Source organism: Pteronotus mesoamericanus, unplaced genomic scaffold (genome assembly GCF_021234165.1).
Source record: "Pteronotus mesoamericanus isolate MK-2021 breed Mesoamerican mustached bat unplaced genomic scaffold, CSHL_Meso_final contig_134, whole genome shotgun sequence".
Classification (NCBI taxonomy): Eukaryota; Metazoa; Chordata; class Mammalia; order Chiroptera; family Mormoopidae; genus Pteronotus; species Pteronotus mesoamericanus.
In genome coordinates, this window is record NW_026555061.1 from 311,578 (window position 1) to 327,674 (window position 16,097).

At 56.4% G+C, this 16,097-nt stretch overlaps 1 protein-coding gene across 2 annotated transcripts; it reads left to right on the forward strand.

Annotated features, from left to right (window-relative positions):
* The first annotated feature begins 24 nt into the window (after positions 1–24).
* On the forward strand, positions 25–16,007 carry PHF10 (PHD finger protein 10). Of its 2 annotated transcripts, none has more exons than XM_054595265.1 (12): positions 25–157; positions 2,642–2,748; positions 5,441–5,571; positions 6,104–6,187; positions 7,046–7,179; positions 7,276–7,425; positions 7,933–8,042; positions 9,305–9,458; positions 10,106–10,261; positions 14,321–14,429; positions 14,676–14,864; positions 15,836–16,007. In XM_054595265.1, exons 1-12 carry the CDS (start codon positions 71–73, stop codon positions 15,919–15,921), a joined length of 1,497 nt encoding a protein of 498 aa, XP_054451240.1. In that variant the 5' UTR covers positions 25–70; the 3' UTR covers positions 15,922–16,007. The 2 variants fall into 2 exon arrangements, with proteins under 2 accessions (XP_054451240.1, XP_054451243.1); XM_054595268.1 differs by having other exon boundaries at positions 6,110–6,187.
* The last annotated feature ends 90 nt before the right edge of the window (positions 16,008–16,097 follow it).

The following is a 16,097-nucleotide window of genomic DNA, read 5'->3' on the forward strand; positions in this document are numbered from 1 at the left end:
GGCGGCGGCGGCGGCGGCCGGGACGAGGCGACGGCGGCGGCGGAGGCGGCGGCGCGGGGCGCTCGGGCTGATGGCGGCGGCGGCCGGCCCCGGGACGGCGCTGTCCCCGCGGCCGTGCGACAGCGACCCGGCCACCCCTGGAGCTCAGTCCCCGAAGGTGAGGAGGAGACGGCCAACGGCGGCGGGCGGGAGTCCGGGCGGGGCCGCGCTCGGGGCGAGCGGCCGGTGCGGGGGGCGGGAGTAGACGGAGGGGACCCTGGGCCCCGCCACCTGCCGCCCGCCGGCCGCCGGGTGCGACCCGCAGACCCGACGCGTCGCGGGCCCCCGCTTTCCGGCGCCGCGTGCGTCCGAGCGGCTCTGGAGCTCACTTCCGGAGGCCGCGGACGCAGCGGCTGTGGAACGCGCCGGCGGCCGGGCGAGCCCGCGGGTCCGTCGCGCCCGCTCGGAGGTCTTGCGTGCCGGGGTCAGCGCTCTCCCCGAGCCTCGTGCACAGGCGCGGAGAGACCGGGTCGGCCGAGGAGCTGCGTCCCTAAATTCGCACGCAGCGGCCAGGCGAGTTCGGGACGCTGCTCAGTGCTGTAGTCTGTGTGGTGTTCGGGAGGGAGACGGGGCAGTGTTCTCGGGGTCAGAGGTGCGTGGAGAAAACGAGGGTGAGCAGCCGTGACGGGCGGTGGGCGTGTCGGGACTCAAACCCAAGGAAGCGTTGCCGACGCGGGCCGGCGGCGGGACAGGCACCGGCGCGCGTCGGCTTCGCTCTCCCCGGAAGTCGGGTGCCGGCGGGGACCGTGGGGGCGGGTCTTGTTGCCGTGGAACCAGGAGGCCCCCGGGGGCGGGGGCGCCCCGAGCTGCGCGTGGGACCCGTTTCTGAAGGTCTCCAAGGCGCCCGGCCCCGCGAGCGGCTGCTGGCCGGCTGCTGGGCGCGCTGCCGGGGGCCGCGGGGCGTGACCCGGGCCGCGCGCGGTGCGCACGCGCAGGCAGAGGGCGCGTCGGCCGCCCAGACCCTGCCCCCGGAGGTGGGGGCCGCGGACCCGGGTCCGGCAGACACGTGGCGGCCTTAGGCCGCGGACGCTGGGTCGGTGCCGCGGTGGTGGGCAAGCGGTTTGAGTTGAGTGTGTTTCATCGGTACGTCGGGGGAGGTTGGGGAGCCGCTGACGTATCGGCCGATGCCCCCTGACGTCCAGCGCGGATGCCTCGGATCTGTAATAGCGGATTCAGAGCGCGGCGCATGGCACTGCGGTTTCAGCGTCTTGGAGACGTTGCATTTTTAACTTGTGTCACTTTGTCTCCATTGTTTAGTCACTGGACATGTAAACAAAATTGGCAAAAATCCTTGAAGTCTCAGAAACAAGTAAAATAGGGAAAAAAAGTACTTGATTGCTTAAAAGTTCTGCCTAAAGTATTGAAAACGAAATGTTTGAGTTGTGACATTGTTAAGTGTAAATTTTCGAAGAACAGTGAGGCCGCTCCCCGTCACCTACCTGGTGGGAGTGTTCGGGGCTCTTTCCCCGGATGCTTGCTTTATAGGAACTGAAAAGGAGCCGGGCCGTGCATTTACTGTTTGGGAAAGAATCTGAGTGAATTCCTAGCGGCTGAGCCTTGGAGACTCTCTGTTTCTAGCTGGACCCTATTAGCTGACTTTCGACGGGCCCCGGAGCATTTGTTAGACCTTGTTTTTAAGGGACTCCCGCGGGTGAACGGGGCGATCCTGGCCGGCCAGCCCGGCGGTGGCCCTCGGGCGGCGCCGCAGCAGCGCGGTGCCTCTCCGGTCTCCTGCGGGATTTTTTTCTTCTAACGTGTAGCAAGGGGACGACGGTATTTAACAAAACAGTAGTCTTAGGAGGTTGCATTACCTTGATTTTTTCTTTTTTTAAGAAATATCTTTTAGGCCGACTCATCAAGCCTCGGCTAGTATGTGAATAAATATATTTCCTAACATTCATTTGGGATTGATCCTTCATTTATTTTCTTAGTGTAACGGTCCAACTGACATCCGTGATATTATTGTCACAATGGATAATGTCACTTAAAATTTTTCATAAGCTTCTCCTTTAAGTTAAATGATCTATATATATATATATATTTTTTGCTGAGGTAGGAGGGTTTGCTTTAAGAGTGTTACAGGAATTTCATGTGTTTGTTTAAACTAGAAGGCATTTAACCTCGGTTGTAACCTTAGTTGTTAAGAAAGTAAAATTAGATTTAGATTTATAGGTTAATGGATAGGGTTTTTTTAAATTTTAATTGTATTGAAAATGAGTTTTTAGTTTTTTCCAGGTTTTGCCCATGTCTCATTCTTGGCCCTTTTTTAAAATTATAATAGGAAGTTAACATGTGTATAACCAGCCCTGGCTGGTATGGCTCAGTGGATGGAACACCAGCCTGTAAAGCAAAGAGTCGCAGGTTTGATTCCCAGCCAGGGCGCAGGCCTGGGCTGCAGCCAGGTCCCCAGCAGGGGGCGCGAGTCAACCACACGTGGAGGCTTCCCTCTCTGTCTCTTTCCCTCTCTCTAAAAATAAAGTAAAAGACCATTTGTATCATCAGTTGTCCTTAGGAAGTCTTTATGTTGACCCTTTTAACAAGTCTGGGAAGATACCTTCTTTCCTTATTATTCTCTTAATTCTTTAATTTTTTAAACGTATAGGATGATAACGAAGATAATTCCAATGATGGGACCCAGCCGTCCAAAAGGAGGCGCATGGGCTCTGGGGACAGCTCCCGGAGCTGCGAGACGTCGAGCCAGGACCTCAGGTACCGGCGCCCTTTGCTTCCCGATGTTCCCCGTGGGCTGCTGCTCTCCTCTGCGGTAGCTCTGCTCCCTCCCCCTCAACCCAGGCAAAGGCAGTTATGAAACAACTGCCTTTTTGTCATGTTCTTTGTCATGTTTTACGGTGTGATACCAAAGTTACTTGTGCTCCCAGTGCAACTCAGTGTTTGGTTTTTAACTTTGGTAGAGTACACATAAATCCACCATTTTATCTGATTTTGAGTGTGGCGTTCACAGGCGTCCGTTGCATCCGTGGGGTTGCGTACCCAGCAGCACCGTCCGTTTCCCAAACTCTTCCACCTCCGGAACCAGAGCCCCGGCCCCGGTCATCAGCAAGGTGCCCGCTTCAGGCACATGAGTAGAATGTCGCAGTATTTGTTCAGCCTGTTCACAGCTCACCTGGTTTATTTCTTCAGAGCTCACGCATGTAGCAGTACGCAGTGTAATTTTACTTTCCCTTAGCGCAGAGTTACACCCTGTTGTGTGGATACGCCACGTTCGGCGTATCTGTTCATCTGCGGATGCCCACCTGGCTTGTTCCCCCCTCTGGGTGTTGTGACTGAGGCGGCCGTGAACGTTGGCACGTGCAGGTCTATTGGAAGCTCCTGGGCGTGTTCCTTCGGGGACGTACTGAGGAGGGGGGTCATCGGGCTGCGTGGTAATTTTATCTTTTCCACGGTAGACGCACCATTTTATAGTCCCTCCAGGAGTGTACAAAGTTTTCCATTTCTCACCCTTCTTAGTTTGCCAGCTGAAGGTCGTTGGTATCAGTTGACCAGCAGGAACCCCGTTTGGCGTTCAGTGAAGAAGGACACGTGGCAGGGCAACGAGCTTGGCTGTGAAGGCGGCTCCGCTGCCCGGAGGCCCGGGGCCAGGCCCCTCTCGCTTCCCTGCACTTGGCTCTGGGGAGACGCCGTCCTGTTTCAGCTCCACTCCGGGAAACAGGCTCCAGTCTTAGGTGAAGAGGGAAAGCGCATTCCCCCAGCCAGAGGGCGCTGCTTGCACAGTCAGAAGTCCCTGCTCCTGGTCCCTGATTCCTCTGTCCTCCTCCTGTGACCGAGGACTCCAAGCCCTGCCAGTTGGGTTGGTTCGGAGGCTTGATCGGTCGGGGACACAGCTGGGCAGCTGTGACTGGATCGGGGGGCCCCAGGCTCCTCTCTCGGGGCTCAGCCAGCAGGACCCCGCGCAGGCGGGTGGCTCGGTGCAGGCTGCGCCCCGCGCGCCGGATGCCCCCGGCCCCCCAGGCGGAAAGGGCTAAAACTGTGAGCCCAGGGAGCCACCGGGAACCCGCCTCGGCGGCGTCTTTCCCAGGGCAGAGTTTGGTTCTGTTGGGTTCTGCCTTTCGGTTTTTGGTTTGCTAATAGCTGCTCTGAGAGACGGGCGGTGGCGACTCGCCGGGTTCGGCCTGAGCCCCCGAGGGGCCGACAGCGCTGAGCGTCTCTCCATGCGCTTCGTGGCCGTTCGTGTGTCTCCTTCCAAGAAACAGCTCTTCGAGATTTTGGCCCATGTTTAAGTTGGGTTGCTTGTTTTCTTTTGGTTTTTGTTTGTTTTTGAGTTGTAGGAGTTTCTAAAAAATAGAGTCTGGATAGTAATCTCTTAGGAGATACGGGCTTTGCAAACCTTTCCTCTCCTGCTGGGGGCTGTCGCTTGGTTCTCCTGACTGCGTCCTTCCTCGCACAGGTGTTTACGTTTTGCTGAATTCCTCATTCTCTGCTTCCTTTTTGTTGCTTGTGTTTTTGGTGTCATTTAAAATCCATGACCACATCTGAGGTCATGAGATTTATGTCCTGTGTTTACTTCGAGGAGTTTGCTAGTTTTGGTTCTTCTACTGAGGTTTTTGGTGTATTTTTTAATTAATTTTTGTCTGTGGTATGAGGTGAGGGCCCAGTTTCATGGTTTTGCATTTGAGTATCCCTTTCCCAGCACCGTCTCTGAGGGAACCGGTTGTTCTGCTCGTTGCTTTTCCTCGGGCGGGCGCGTAAGACAGTGTCCCGGCCCTGCCTCTGTTCCCGTCGCTGACACTCAGAGGTCGAATCGGCCTGGCCCAGAAACCTGCGGTCTGCGCGCAGGGCTGGCGCGGGGCGGCTGGGCTCTGCCGCCGTCCGCCCGGCTCAGGCCCGTTTCGGGGTGTGGGGAGTCGGGGGGCACGAGGGGTCACGGCGGACGCGCAGTCCGCCAAGAGACGGGCGTCTTGGTTCTGCATCCTCGGCTCTCGCGCGTCCCTTGACACGGTGGGTGGATGAAAAGCTGCCGGGGCCAGGCCCCCGAGACGGGACTCAGAGCCGGTGTCGCGGCTCGGGGCCGGCCGTCCAGGCCCCTTGAGCTCTGAGCAGTGCCCGTGTGAGCCCGGGTCCTCTGCGCTGCGTGGAGAGTGGCGTCCCCGCGTCCTGTGTGTTGGAGCTTCCAGCTGACTGTCCCCTTTCCTAGGGCCCGCCCCGCGTTGTCCCTCGATGGCCCGTGAGATCCTGGCGACTTCTCTCTTTTTCTGTTTTTGTTGTTTAGTTACAGGTGTCCCCCACTGTCCCCCCGTTACTGGGAACTTCTTTGTGTTGCAAAGTCATTTGAGACTGACTGAGGATTTAAATAAGCAAAACAGTTTATCAGAATCCTTAAAAATAAAAATGCTTACCCTTCAAGAGAAGCCACATGTGAGGCCTAACACGCTTCGGTGTCTAGTTTCAGCTACTACCCGGCAGAAAACTTGATAGAGTACAAATGGCCCCCCGATGAGACCGGAGAATACTACATGCTCCAGGAACAAGTCAGCGAGTATCTGGGGGTGACCTCCTTTAAACGGAAGTATCCAGGTACTGAGTCTTAGTTTATGGAACAGATGAAATCTCACTTCGAACCAGTAGTCGTCTGTCGCCGTGTGAACGTCTGAGTGCGGACAGTCGGCAGGTGACCCTCCTGGTGCCGACCGGCCTGTGCTCCTGCCGTCCGTCGCCTCCGTCCATGTCCGCTGCGGCTTTGGCCTTAGAAACTGATTTAAAAGCCAAACGGGGCGGATAAATCTCCTGGGAAAACGCGTAGAAAAACTGCCTCACAGCAACGCGAGCCACGGGCTGCCCTCACGTTGTTGTGCTGTTACTGTCTTGCTTGGAATTACCCTATTTTCAGTTTCATTTTAACTTTGTTCCTTGAATTTGTAATGTTTTTTGTATGTTCTCTTTCATAATACTTGGAATATGTAATATGACGTACTTGTTGGAATCCTTGAAGATGTTAACTTTTTAATCATTTTTTAAGTTATTTGAGCTTTTAAAAGTCTTACAAACGCATAATGTTAAACATGCAAACGACCCCTTTTAATAGTCCTTTGTGTTTTTCTCTTTGGAGATTTAGAACGACGAGATTTGTCTCACAAGGAGAAGCTCTACCTGAGGGAGTTGAATGTCATTACAGAAACTCAGTGCACTCTGGGTAATGAGCGCTTTTCACGGGGACTTTGAAGCTGGGTCTTTATGAGGTGCTAGGGGATGAGTATCTTCTGCAAAACTAATGAAATGGATTGACTTATTGTACTTTTAATTACTGTTCACATACAAAACAGAATGATACATTATATGACAATGCCATTTTCTAATAATTTTGTTCATGGAACTGTCAGTGTGCGTGTCCGTGTGCAGAATTTGTATAGTACTTTTCAAAAGTACTGATCGTTATCTCTTTAAAGGCAGGTTTTGCTCAGTTTTTAGTTCTGAATAGTTACCTCCGTGTTTTATTTTTAGCTTTCCTTTCACAAGTATTTTATTGCAGCCTGGCCACATTCTAACACGAAACACGGGCATGCACCTCAGTGGCCGTTACTCCCTGATGCTGTGAGTTTTAGAAATAGCCCATGTGACTTGGGTTTCTGTGCTGACGTTTTTGGTGAAGTTCAGTTTATCAGATTTGAAGAGAAGAACTGTAATATATTGAAACGTCTTTGTTTTTTAATCTGCTATTCTATGTTGTTGCCACCAGTTAGAATGCATTATCAATTGTTTCTAATAAAAGAATGTGCGCTTATGTGCATAGAATCTTACAGTACATAGAGTCTTAGAAACATTTGATTGATTTTTTTTGCCTTTTGCATCTTTGATCATTTATTTTTTTGAGTGTTTGACTTTATATTATGAATTTTTAAAATGACTTTCAAATGTATAAAAGCATTTTGTTTTTATTGATAGAAAATAGGCAGAGTAGTTTGAAGGACAAGCAAATTTTAAAAAGTATTTTTCATTATTTAGCCCTAGTTGGTTTTCTTTACTTTTTTTTTTTTTTTTTGGTCTAAAATAGGTTTAACAGCATTGCGCAGTGATGAAGTGATTGATTTAATGATTAAAGAATATCCGGCCAAACATGCTGAATATTCGGTTATTCTGCAAGAGAAAGAGCGTCAGCGGATTACGGATCACTATAAGGAGTATTCTGTAGGTGTCGAGGCGACCAGCGCCTTGTATTTGGTTTGGGGAGAATGACATTTGTAAAGCTGTCTGTGACTTCCAACTGTGGCATTTTTATTTCAGCAAATGCAGCAGCAGAATACGCAGAAAGTTGAAGCCAGCAAAGTGCCTGAGTACATCAAGAAAGCTGCCAAAAAAGCCGCCGAGTTTAACAGCAACTTGAACCGGGAACGCATGGAGGAGAGGAGAGCGTACTTCGACTTGCAGACTCACGTAGGGGCGCCGCCTCCCTCCGCCCCGCACCGGCCGGCGGCCTGTGGGTTCCGGCCACGGGCCCTTTGCTCCCCAGCACCTAAGAGAGCACGTTGAGGACGGCCTGGTGACGCGCAGGTCCCCCGTGCGCGCGCGTGGGTGTGTGCGTGGGCGCTCGGCCTCGTGCTGTCCGATCTGCGGGATGAGACCGGGGCTGAGTGCGGCTCAGACTGGCCGCGCCCGTGTCGCAGACGGGGAGGCTGGACTGCAGGGGCTCGGCCCCGGCCGCGGTCCCAGTGGCCGGGGCGCGGGAGCACAGGCCTTCTCAGGGCGGCCGGCGCCGAGAGAGCGGGGCAAAGCCCACCTGTGGGATGAGAGACGCGGCTGTTCCCTTAAGTGGCAGCTCCTGCCGTCTCTTCTGGTTTTAGTTCTTTTGAGCAGGGGCGGGGGGCCGTGCAGTGAGATTGACTGCCCTGAAGCCGGGGCCCCTGGCACGGGGTCAGCCTGTGTTCTCTGCATGCACCCCAGGTCGTCCAGGTGCCTCGAGGGAAGTACAAGGCGCTGCCGACGGAGCGGACCAAGGTCGGCTCCTACCCCGTGGCCCTCATCCCCGGGCAGTTCCAGGAGTATTACAAGAGGTAGGCGGCCGTTTGATCGGCCCTTCCTGTCGGCCGTGGCCGAGGGAGCGCCCTGCGTGGGGGCCCCTGAGCGGCCTCAGTTCTGCCCGTTGCCCCGTCCCTGGCCTGCGGCGTGTACCAGGCCCTCTGCCCCTGGGGGTCCGGTGAAGGCGCCCTTCAGCCGGGACGTGGACATCTCGGGTTCTCTGATGGAGCCCTGCTGGCCGTGCCGCGGCCGCCCACCTCCCTGCGTAGCCTTTGTGTGTCCGCGGGCAAGTGCCAGCGCCTCCGGCCTCTCGTGCCCCAGGGTGTGGTCCCGGCCACAGCCTGGTGTGGCGGCTGCAGCCCCGGACCCGTGGGCTCCGCTCTGTCCCCACGCTGACCCAGCAGGGGAGCAGAGGCTGCGTCCGCCCCGGGGGGCCTGCGGAAAGGCCAGGCCTGCCGCCGCCTCTCCCGCCCCAGCCTGGGCGGCTCTGCCCTTGGCCCTCGCAGGGCCCTGGGGCCGGAGCTTCGGCTTCCCCTGCAGCTGTGAACTTGACATCCTGCGGGACCAGGAAGTTGCCTTCTGGCCACCGTGGGAAATGGGGTGTGGGGTGACCTGTTGGAAAGTCCAATTTAAGTCATGGGCCAACAGGTTTTAATTGCTTAAATTTTGGGGTCAGCAAATCATTAAAAGCGAGGGCCCAGTGTGCTGAGCCCGTGGTTTGGGGTGCGGAGTTGTCGCCCCAGGAGCCGCAGGTCGGTGGGGACGCACGCCGGCGCACCCCGACTGTGCTTCGCGGATCAGCTTCTGCAGCTTGCTCCGGAAGGTTCTTTTTCACCTGACATCGAGTGCTGGGCGCTGCCGTGGCTCGCGTGTGCCGCCGGGTGACCCGCCCCCGCGCCGTCCCCGTGTGGTGTGGGCAGCGGTGAGGGCTCGCCGGGCGCGGCCGGGCGTGGGCGTGGCGGCGTCTGCAGGGCGCCTTCCTGCTGTGCTGCCACCCTCATCTTTCGACAGTTTCAGTTTGTTTATTTTTTTCAGTTGAGGGTAAAGGAGAGAGACAATATCTTTTGATAGTTGAGAATCAAAAGTGTACACTTCCAGTCTGGTGAACAGATGTCGAGGCTTTGTACTGAAGGCTTGTGCTTCCTCAATCTTCAGAAGGAAGGGGCACTTACTGCCTCTGGTCACGTCCCACGAGTGCGCGGGGCGAAGCAAGAAGGTTGAGGCTGTTTGCGTAGCTCACAGCTGAGTCACTCGCATTCAGTAAGAAGGGAAAGCTGAACGTTCCTCTGAACTGCAGGTACTCGCCAGACGAACTGCGCTACCTGCCCTTGAACACGGCGCTTTACGAGCCCCCGCTGGACCCCGAGCTGCCCGCCCTCGACAGCGACGGCGACTCCGAGGAAGCTGACGACGGCCGAGGAGAGGAGAGGAGGAGGAACAAAGGCACCTCGGTGGGAACCCTCGCCTCCTTTCCCGGGCGCTTTGCTCCCTGCTTTCCCGGGACGTTAAGGTCCACCTGTGTCGCCATTCTCTTTCTGAAGAAGGAGAATCGCAGATGATTTCCCGAAAGCTTTCATTGAGAAAAGCTGCTCGTTCTGTGTGGTGCCACAGAGGCGCTGTGCGCGCCTGTGCCGGAAGGTGCCCTGGGCGTCCTCACAAGCAGCCTCGGCCGGGGAGCCGGCGCGAGTACACGGCCTGACGCTGGGCGCGCTCGGTTTGGGGGCCGCGTTGCGGGGGTTCCCGTTGCTGAAGCAGTGGCTCTCGGCTTCCCCAGGACAGTGTTGAAGTTGCTGACCACATGTGGTGCTGTTGGGTTTTCCTGGGTGACCGGGCAGCGGCCCGGCAGGGGGCCCGGCGTGGGTGGGGTGGGACGCGGGCGGGCCCCTGGCAGCACCAGGCCCTGGTTCCGTCCGGCTCGGGCCGGCCTCTGCCGTCACTTATTGCAGTCTCCACGTGAAGCTGCTCCTCGTGTTCTGTGTTATCTTTCTGTTTTTAAGTTGACGGAACATGAATGATTCTCTGAGCATTTTCTCTAGTTTTCACCACTGAGACTCAAGCCTGTGTGAATTCCAGCAAACGCTTGTGCCTTTGACTGCAGGACAGCTCCTCGGGCAATGTGTCCGAGGGCGAAGGCCTTCCCGACGGCCAGGAGGAGCCGCTCCAGGGGAGACCGAGGCCCAAGGACAAGGCCGCCACTCCCAGGAAGGATGCTGCCAAACGCTCTGTACTGTCCAAGTCAGTTCCTGGGTACAAGGTAGAAGAAAAAAGCCCCTGACTCAGCTTCCTTCCTGACCAGCTCTCTCCCTGACACGTTTACCTTCAAGGCTCCGAGTCGCGGAGCCCCCGCCTGCCGCGCCTCTGCCGCCCCTCTGGCCTCTGCCCTCTGTCAGCTTCCTCCCGCTGGCCTGTCTCCTGGTGGCTCTCTCACTGTGGCTGTGGTTCAGTTTCTGTTTCCTGTATGTGCACATTTTTTAAGAGGGCTTTTTTTTCCTTTTAGATAATAATCAGGCAAGTATGGGTTTTAAAACTTACTTTGCAGGCAGAACTTTATACTCGGGCTCCGAGCAGTGAGGGCCGTGGGTGTCGGACACCTGGGACGCGCCGCGGTGCGAACTGTGTGCTGGGTGTGCTCGCAGGTCAGGCCGTGTGGTTGCGGAGCCTTTGCTGAGGAAGACCTGGGGTTGCCCTCGGGTGGTGCGGTCTGCTTGCCAAACGAGCCAAGTCTGATAGGGATAGCAGCACCCCCGAGGCCCACGGCCAGGCTGTGCGGCCGACGCTCAGCCCCCGGCCGGGCTCCCGCTGCCCCGCGGGCGACGGGGTGCCGACACCCGAGCGGGGTCTGTCCTGGCCACTCCCACAGCGAGGCCGTGTGCTGGCCTCCCGGTCGGCCCCTCCGCCCCGCGGGTTAGGAGGCTCGGACGTGTCGCTCGCGAGGTGCAGGTGGCTGCCTAGTTTTATGTTTTGGGTGGTGATAGTAAAATAGACAGCGTTTGGGTCCGGAACGTGTCGGAATGTGCTTTTTATGGTGGCGACGCAAGTGTTCTGAAGGCATGTCTAGGAGCGAGGTGGTGAGGAGGTTTCGCTGAGCAGGACAGCTGACACCTGGCAGGTGACGGAGTTGGGACGAGGGTGGAGAAGGGCCGGTGCCGGGGGCTGCCACCGCGTCCCTCTAACAGCCTGTGTCCCCGTATGTCCCTGAAGCAAGAAGGCCGCGCGGCGCACTGCACACTGAAGTAGAAATGCCTTTACGTGGCCAGCCCGCGCACTCGCCGCCCCTCCGCCTCTGGGGAACAGCGAAGCTTCGTTCAGCAGCGTTGGTTGGCTTCCGGGGTGTTCACAGGCTGCGCTCGTGACTTTCGTATCTGTTTTCACATATATAGCTTACTTAACTTTTAAACTAAAGATTTAAGTTCACGCTTAATAATTAAAAGCAAATGAACTCCAAAGACTGCATTCGGAGAGCTCGCCGGGCGTGTGTTGTGCCGTGGGCTGCCGCCCGACGTGGCACGGCGGTGCGCTGGCTGAGCACAGGCCGAGGCTGTTGCCGGGGGCAGGCGAGGCTGTGGAGGTCGGGGTTCCGGTGGGGGCCGGCGTTGGGGGCGCTGCCCCGCCGCTGGCCTGCTGCCGGCGGAAGAGATCGCAGGCCCTGCCGGGAGCGCCTGCACGGAGGACGGTCCGTTTTCCACAGTTGGGGACGGCCGGTATTTAGACTTAACACACGGATGTGAATGTGCTTATTACAAGCTAACCTCTGAAAAGTATTAATAAGCCATGATGTGCCTCAATGTCAGCAAGCTTCAAGCTGAAAGGTCGTAGGTACAGACGTTTTAACATACGGGAGGTCAGAGAGGTGGTGAGGTATCTGATGTCTTGCTTCATAAGACTCCCTCTGCTTGCCCTTGACATGCAGGACAGCATTTAGGTTACATTAACCTGAAGTGAGCGTGTGACTGTCAGTTTTCAGGCCTTCTAAGATCTGTGCTGTGTTTCATGCTACCGTGCGAGCCGCTGACCTGTGGCTGGTTTTTAAGCAGGACAGTGAGTGTCGTGAAGCTTTGACCTGAGATGCTGAGAACGGTGGGGGTGAGCGTTTTACGCTCCCAGCGGCAGCGAGACTGTGACGTGGTCGTGGTCGGAGGGGACTTGACTGTCTCCGTCAGGCGCGCCCAGGGCTCTGTCCCTGGGTCTCCAGGGGCTCCGCACGCATTTCCCGTCCCCCTCCCCCAAGTCCCCAACACACCGAGGCTTGCAGCCCAGCCTGCGGCCGCTGCCCACAGCACCAGGCCCTGGTGTGGGGGGTGGACCGCGCAGCTCCTTTCGGAGCGCGGGGCGCGTGAAGGAGCGAAGCGTTTCTATCCGGAGCCCTGGCAGGTGCCGGACGTGCGTGCGCACTCGCTCCGCCTCCCCGCCCTTCCGCCCTCTCCACGTTCGTCAAGATGAAGAGTGTTGGGTAAGGAAAGTTGTTAGTGGTTTAACAACACAGGCTTCCAAGCTTAGACGTCAACCCTAGAATCCCTCTGTCCCTTTCATCACAGGTGTCCGCGTGTATTTCAATGACTGTGGACCTTGAATTGATCTAGAATGTGAATGACCAGGGTTGTGTTTTATTCCTTTGACTTTTGTACAGGCTCTCTTGTGAGGGGCTCTTCTTAGCATGTAATCTCGTGTGGTTACCTTGATGTTAGTGGGAGATGTAAGAGCACGTAGCGTGCCAGTATCTAGCTTTTAAACGACAAGTATTAAATAAATACCTTTTACAAGTGGCACAGGTAACGTAACCAAAAGATGCTTCTCATTTTGGTGGACGGAAGGGTAGCTTTTTGCTGCGAATCACGGCAGCTGCAGACCTAGTGTAACCGAACGAGAGCTCAGACCCCAGAAGTGCACTTCTAGCGATGGTTGCTGAGGCGGAGGAGGCCGCGAGGACCTCCTGCCTGCGCGTGGCGGTGACGGCGCTCGGGGCCGGAAGGCTGGAGCGCGGGGCGCGGGCCTGTTGCGGGGGAGCAGGGTGTACAGATGCACACGCAGGAGCTGTAGGTTAGTTCACGTGACGCTTTCTATGTATGCTCGACTTCCATGATATTTATTATTTTGTAGAGATATTTGTGATTGTTTAGAGTTACTGTTTTTATTATATTTATGTATAAGGTTGACTTTTTAAAATAAATGAGCCAAAAATTATTTTTGAATGCCTCTGTCATCTTTTGCAAAGAAAGACAATTTAAGAAGTAAAAGTGCTCAAGGAATTAAGAACAAATTGTTGAGGCCGACAGGTCGTGGAGGCAGCAGTGGGCCAGGTTGACGCCGGCGGTGGTTCAGGGACTCAGGAAGGGGGCAGAGGGCGTCCCTGGCGAGGCTGGGCTGAGGGGGCGCCGGGCGGCTCTGCGCGAGGGGTTTTCCTCTCGTCGACTCGTGCGGGCCCCGGCCCCGCCTCACGCGGGCCCGCGCTTCCGTGGTGCTCGGCGGCGCCGCCCTGTGCGTGGAGCGCCCACGGGCTCGGAGGCGGCCGCGCTGCCCGCCCCTCCCCCCCGTCACCCCCTGGCCACCCCCTGGCGAGGGCAGGCGCAGCGGCCTCGTCTGCTTTTTCTCGCCCACGTGTTCCCAATTTTTTTTAAAGCCCAAATAGTCTCATGTGATTGGGCTGTTTTTAGTATGAAAAAGGAATGGTACTCAAAGTACGAGGGTGTCCATATCTTTTTTAAGTGACAGGTTTTTTGGTCTGAAACCTTTGTTTAGCATCTCGTACTGAACGCCTTCTTCCCGCACAGGCTCCTCCCCGAAGGGGCACGGAGCGAGTGGCCTCCCGACTCGGTTTCCCGCACACACTCACGCACATCGCAGCGTCCGCACGAGCCGTCTTTCCATTAAACACGTTGAAACCGTGATCTTGTGACTTAGATCTTGTAGAGCTAGTTTCGCGGCTCCGGAAAATACCGGCGTTGAAGCCAAACCAGTATATAAGCTGCTTAAAACGGGCGTCCTTTACGATGCGCCTCGTCGGAGTCTGCTCACCACGCCGGGCGCTCTGGCACCCGCTGGGCCCCGCCCCCGCCACACGGCTGTCACGCACGAGCCGTGTGCAGGATGCGCACCCCGCTCGGGACATGGGGTCCCCGCGGACAGGATTTTAAAATGAAATCTGAGGTGTGGTTGGCCATCGTATGTAGGAAGCAGAACCGAATTACATCTTCCAAAGAGGTCCTCGTTAGCCGGTTCCCGAGCGCAAAGATGGGGCAGAACAGTGACAGAGCTCCTTAGGCGCCCGCAGCGAGGGCCCCTGGCACGAATTCACAGCCCTCTTCTACCCTTCCAGCCCAGGGCCCCTCCCAGTGCCCTCTGTGGAATCTGTCTGAAGGGTAAGGAGTCCAACAGGCGAGGCAAGGCGGAGGCGCTCATACACTGCTCCCAGTGCGGCAACAGCGGTAAGTACCGGGCGGGCTCGCGGGCTCGCGGCCTGGCGGCCGGCCGGCCGGCGCCGGGACTCCCCGGTCACCACAGGGCAGGCAGAAAGGTGTGGCTCAGGGCTAGGCACTGCCTTCAGCTCTTCTTCTCCGGGGCAGTTCAGCATTGTAGCCATTCCTGAGAAGTCACCAGGTGTCCTTAGGCCGTGTTAAGTTGAAAGTTCCCGTGTGAAATGGTGAATCCTACTAACGCTGGTTTTGGTTTAGGCCACCCTTCTTGCCTGGACATGACCATGGAGCTTGTTTCTATGATTAAGACCTACCCCTGGCAATGCATGGAGTGTAAGACGTGCATTGTCTGTGGACAGCCCCACCACGAAGAGGAGATGATGTTCTGTGATGTGTGTGACAGGGGCTACCACACGTTCTGTGTGGGCCTCAGTGCTATCCCGTCAGGTAAACACCGCCGAGGGGAGGGGGGGCCGCCTCCCGATGCCCTGGAGGCCGCGTAGGTACCGCAGGGCCCCGGCACGGCGACCGCCCGTCCGCCGTTGCCTGCACCCCCAACTGCAGGACGAGGGCCAGGCCAGGGCCGAGCCTGAGCGGAAATGGAGCTCAACGTATACAATGAGCCTGTGTTTCTACTAAAGTAGCTAAAGTGTAGCATCAACCTGGTCTTGCTTTTATGCCATCAACACAGAAGCTTAACAAAACGAGTGCTGTGCCTTTGTACGTACTAAACCAGACTTCCGTCCACTGAGGCAGCCTGACAGCTCCAGGGGGCTTTAGAGTGAACACAGCTTGGAAGAACCAACCAGTGGCTGGACCGAAAAGTTACACACGAATTGTGTTAATTTCGGCACTTACCTGCACAGTTAACACTGTGTGACACTTCATCAAATAATGTCTAGAACTTAAGTTTCCTGGGAATCACTTAACAAGTCAGCAGCGGAACCCGTTACCTGAAGCTCCGCAGGAACCCAGACCGCGCGCGGGCGCGGGACGGCCCCTGCCCCGCCGGGCGAGGGCCCCTGGGGACAGCCGGGTGCCGGGGCCCAGCTGCCTGGGGGCGGCGGAGGGAAGGGCTGCGAACAGGCCCAACTCGGAACAGGTTTTATGACGATTTGTGTCACTGAACCTTGTGAGCGCGGCAGTGTCTGGGTTTCAGGAAGGACTCTGATGTTCGGAAGGGCCGGGTCCCCGCACAGCGGCTCCGCCCCGCCCCCACCCGGGTGCCACGTGGCGTCAATCACTCGGATGACCTCCTGGTTACCGTTCTCTCGGTCCGTCCAGGGTCTTGGTATTGCCCCTCCCACCACTAATCCGCAGGGTTTCACTAGTGACAGCTGAGGAAGGAGAGCTAAGTGGGCTTGAAATTCAGTCCTGAGTGAGTTTCACCGTGTATTAACTAACAATTTTTCTCCTAGGTCGCTGGATTTGTGACTGTTGTCAGCGAGCCCCCCCCACGCCCAGGAAAGTGGGCAGAAGGGGGAAAACCAGCAAAGAGGGATAAAATAGTTTCATGACCCCAATATTGTAATACGCATTTAAGTGAATTACCTGGTGCCAATTTATTTACAATTCTCATTTTTATGCCAATAAACGATTTTTTGAAATTAACTATGTGCTTAGCATCTGCAAGTTGATTTTTGTTACAAGTTACTCTTACTCTTGGAACCAATTTCAGAT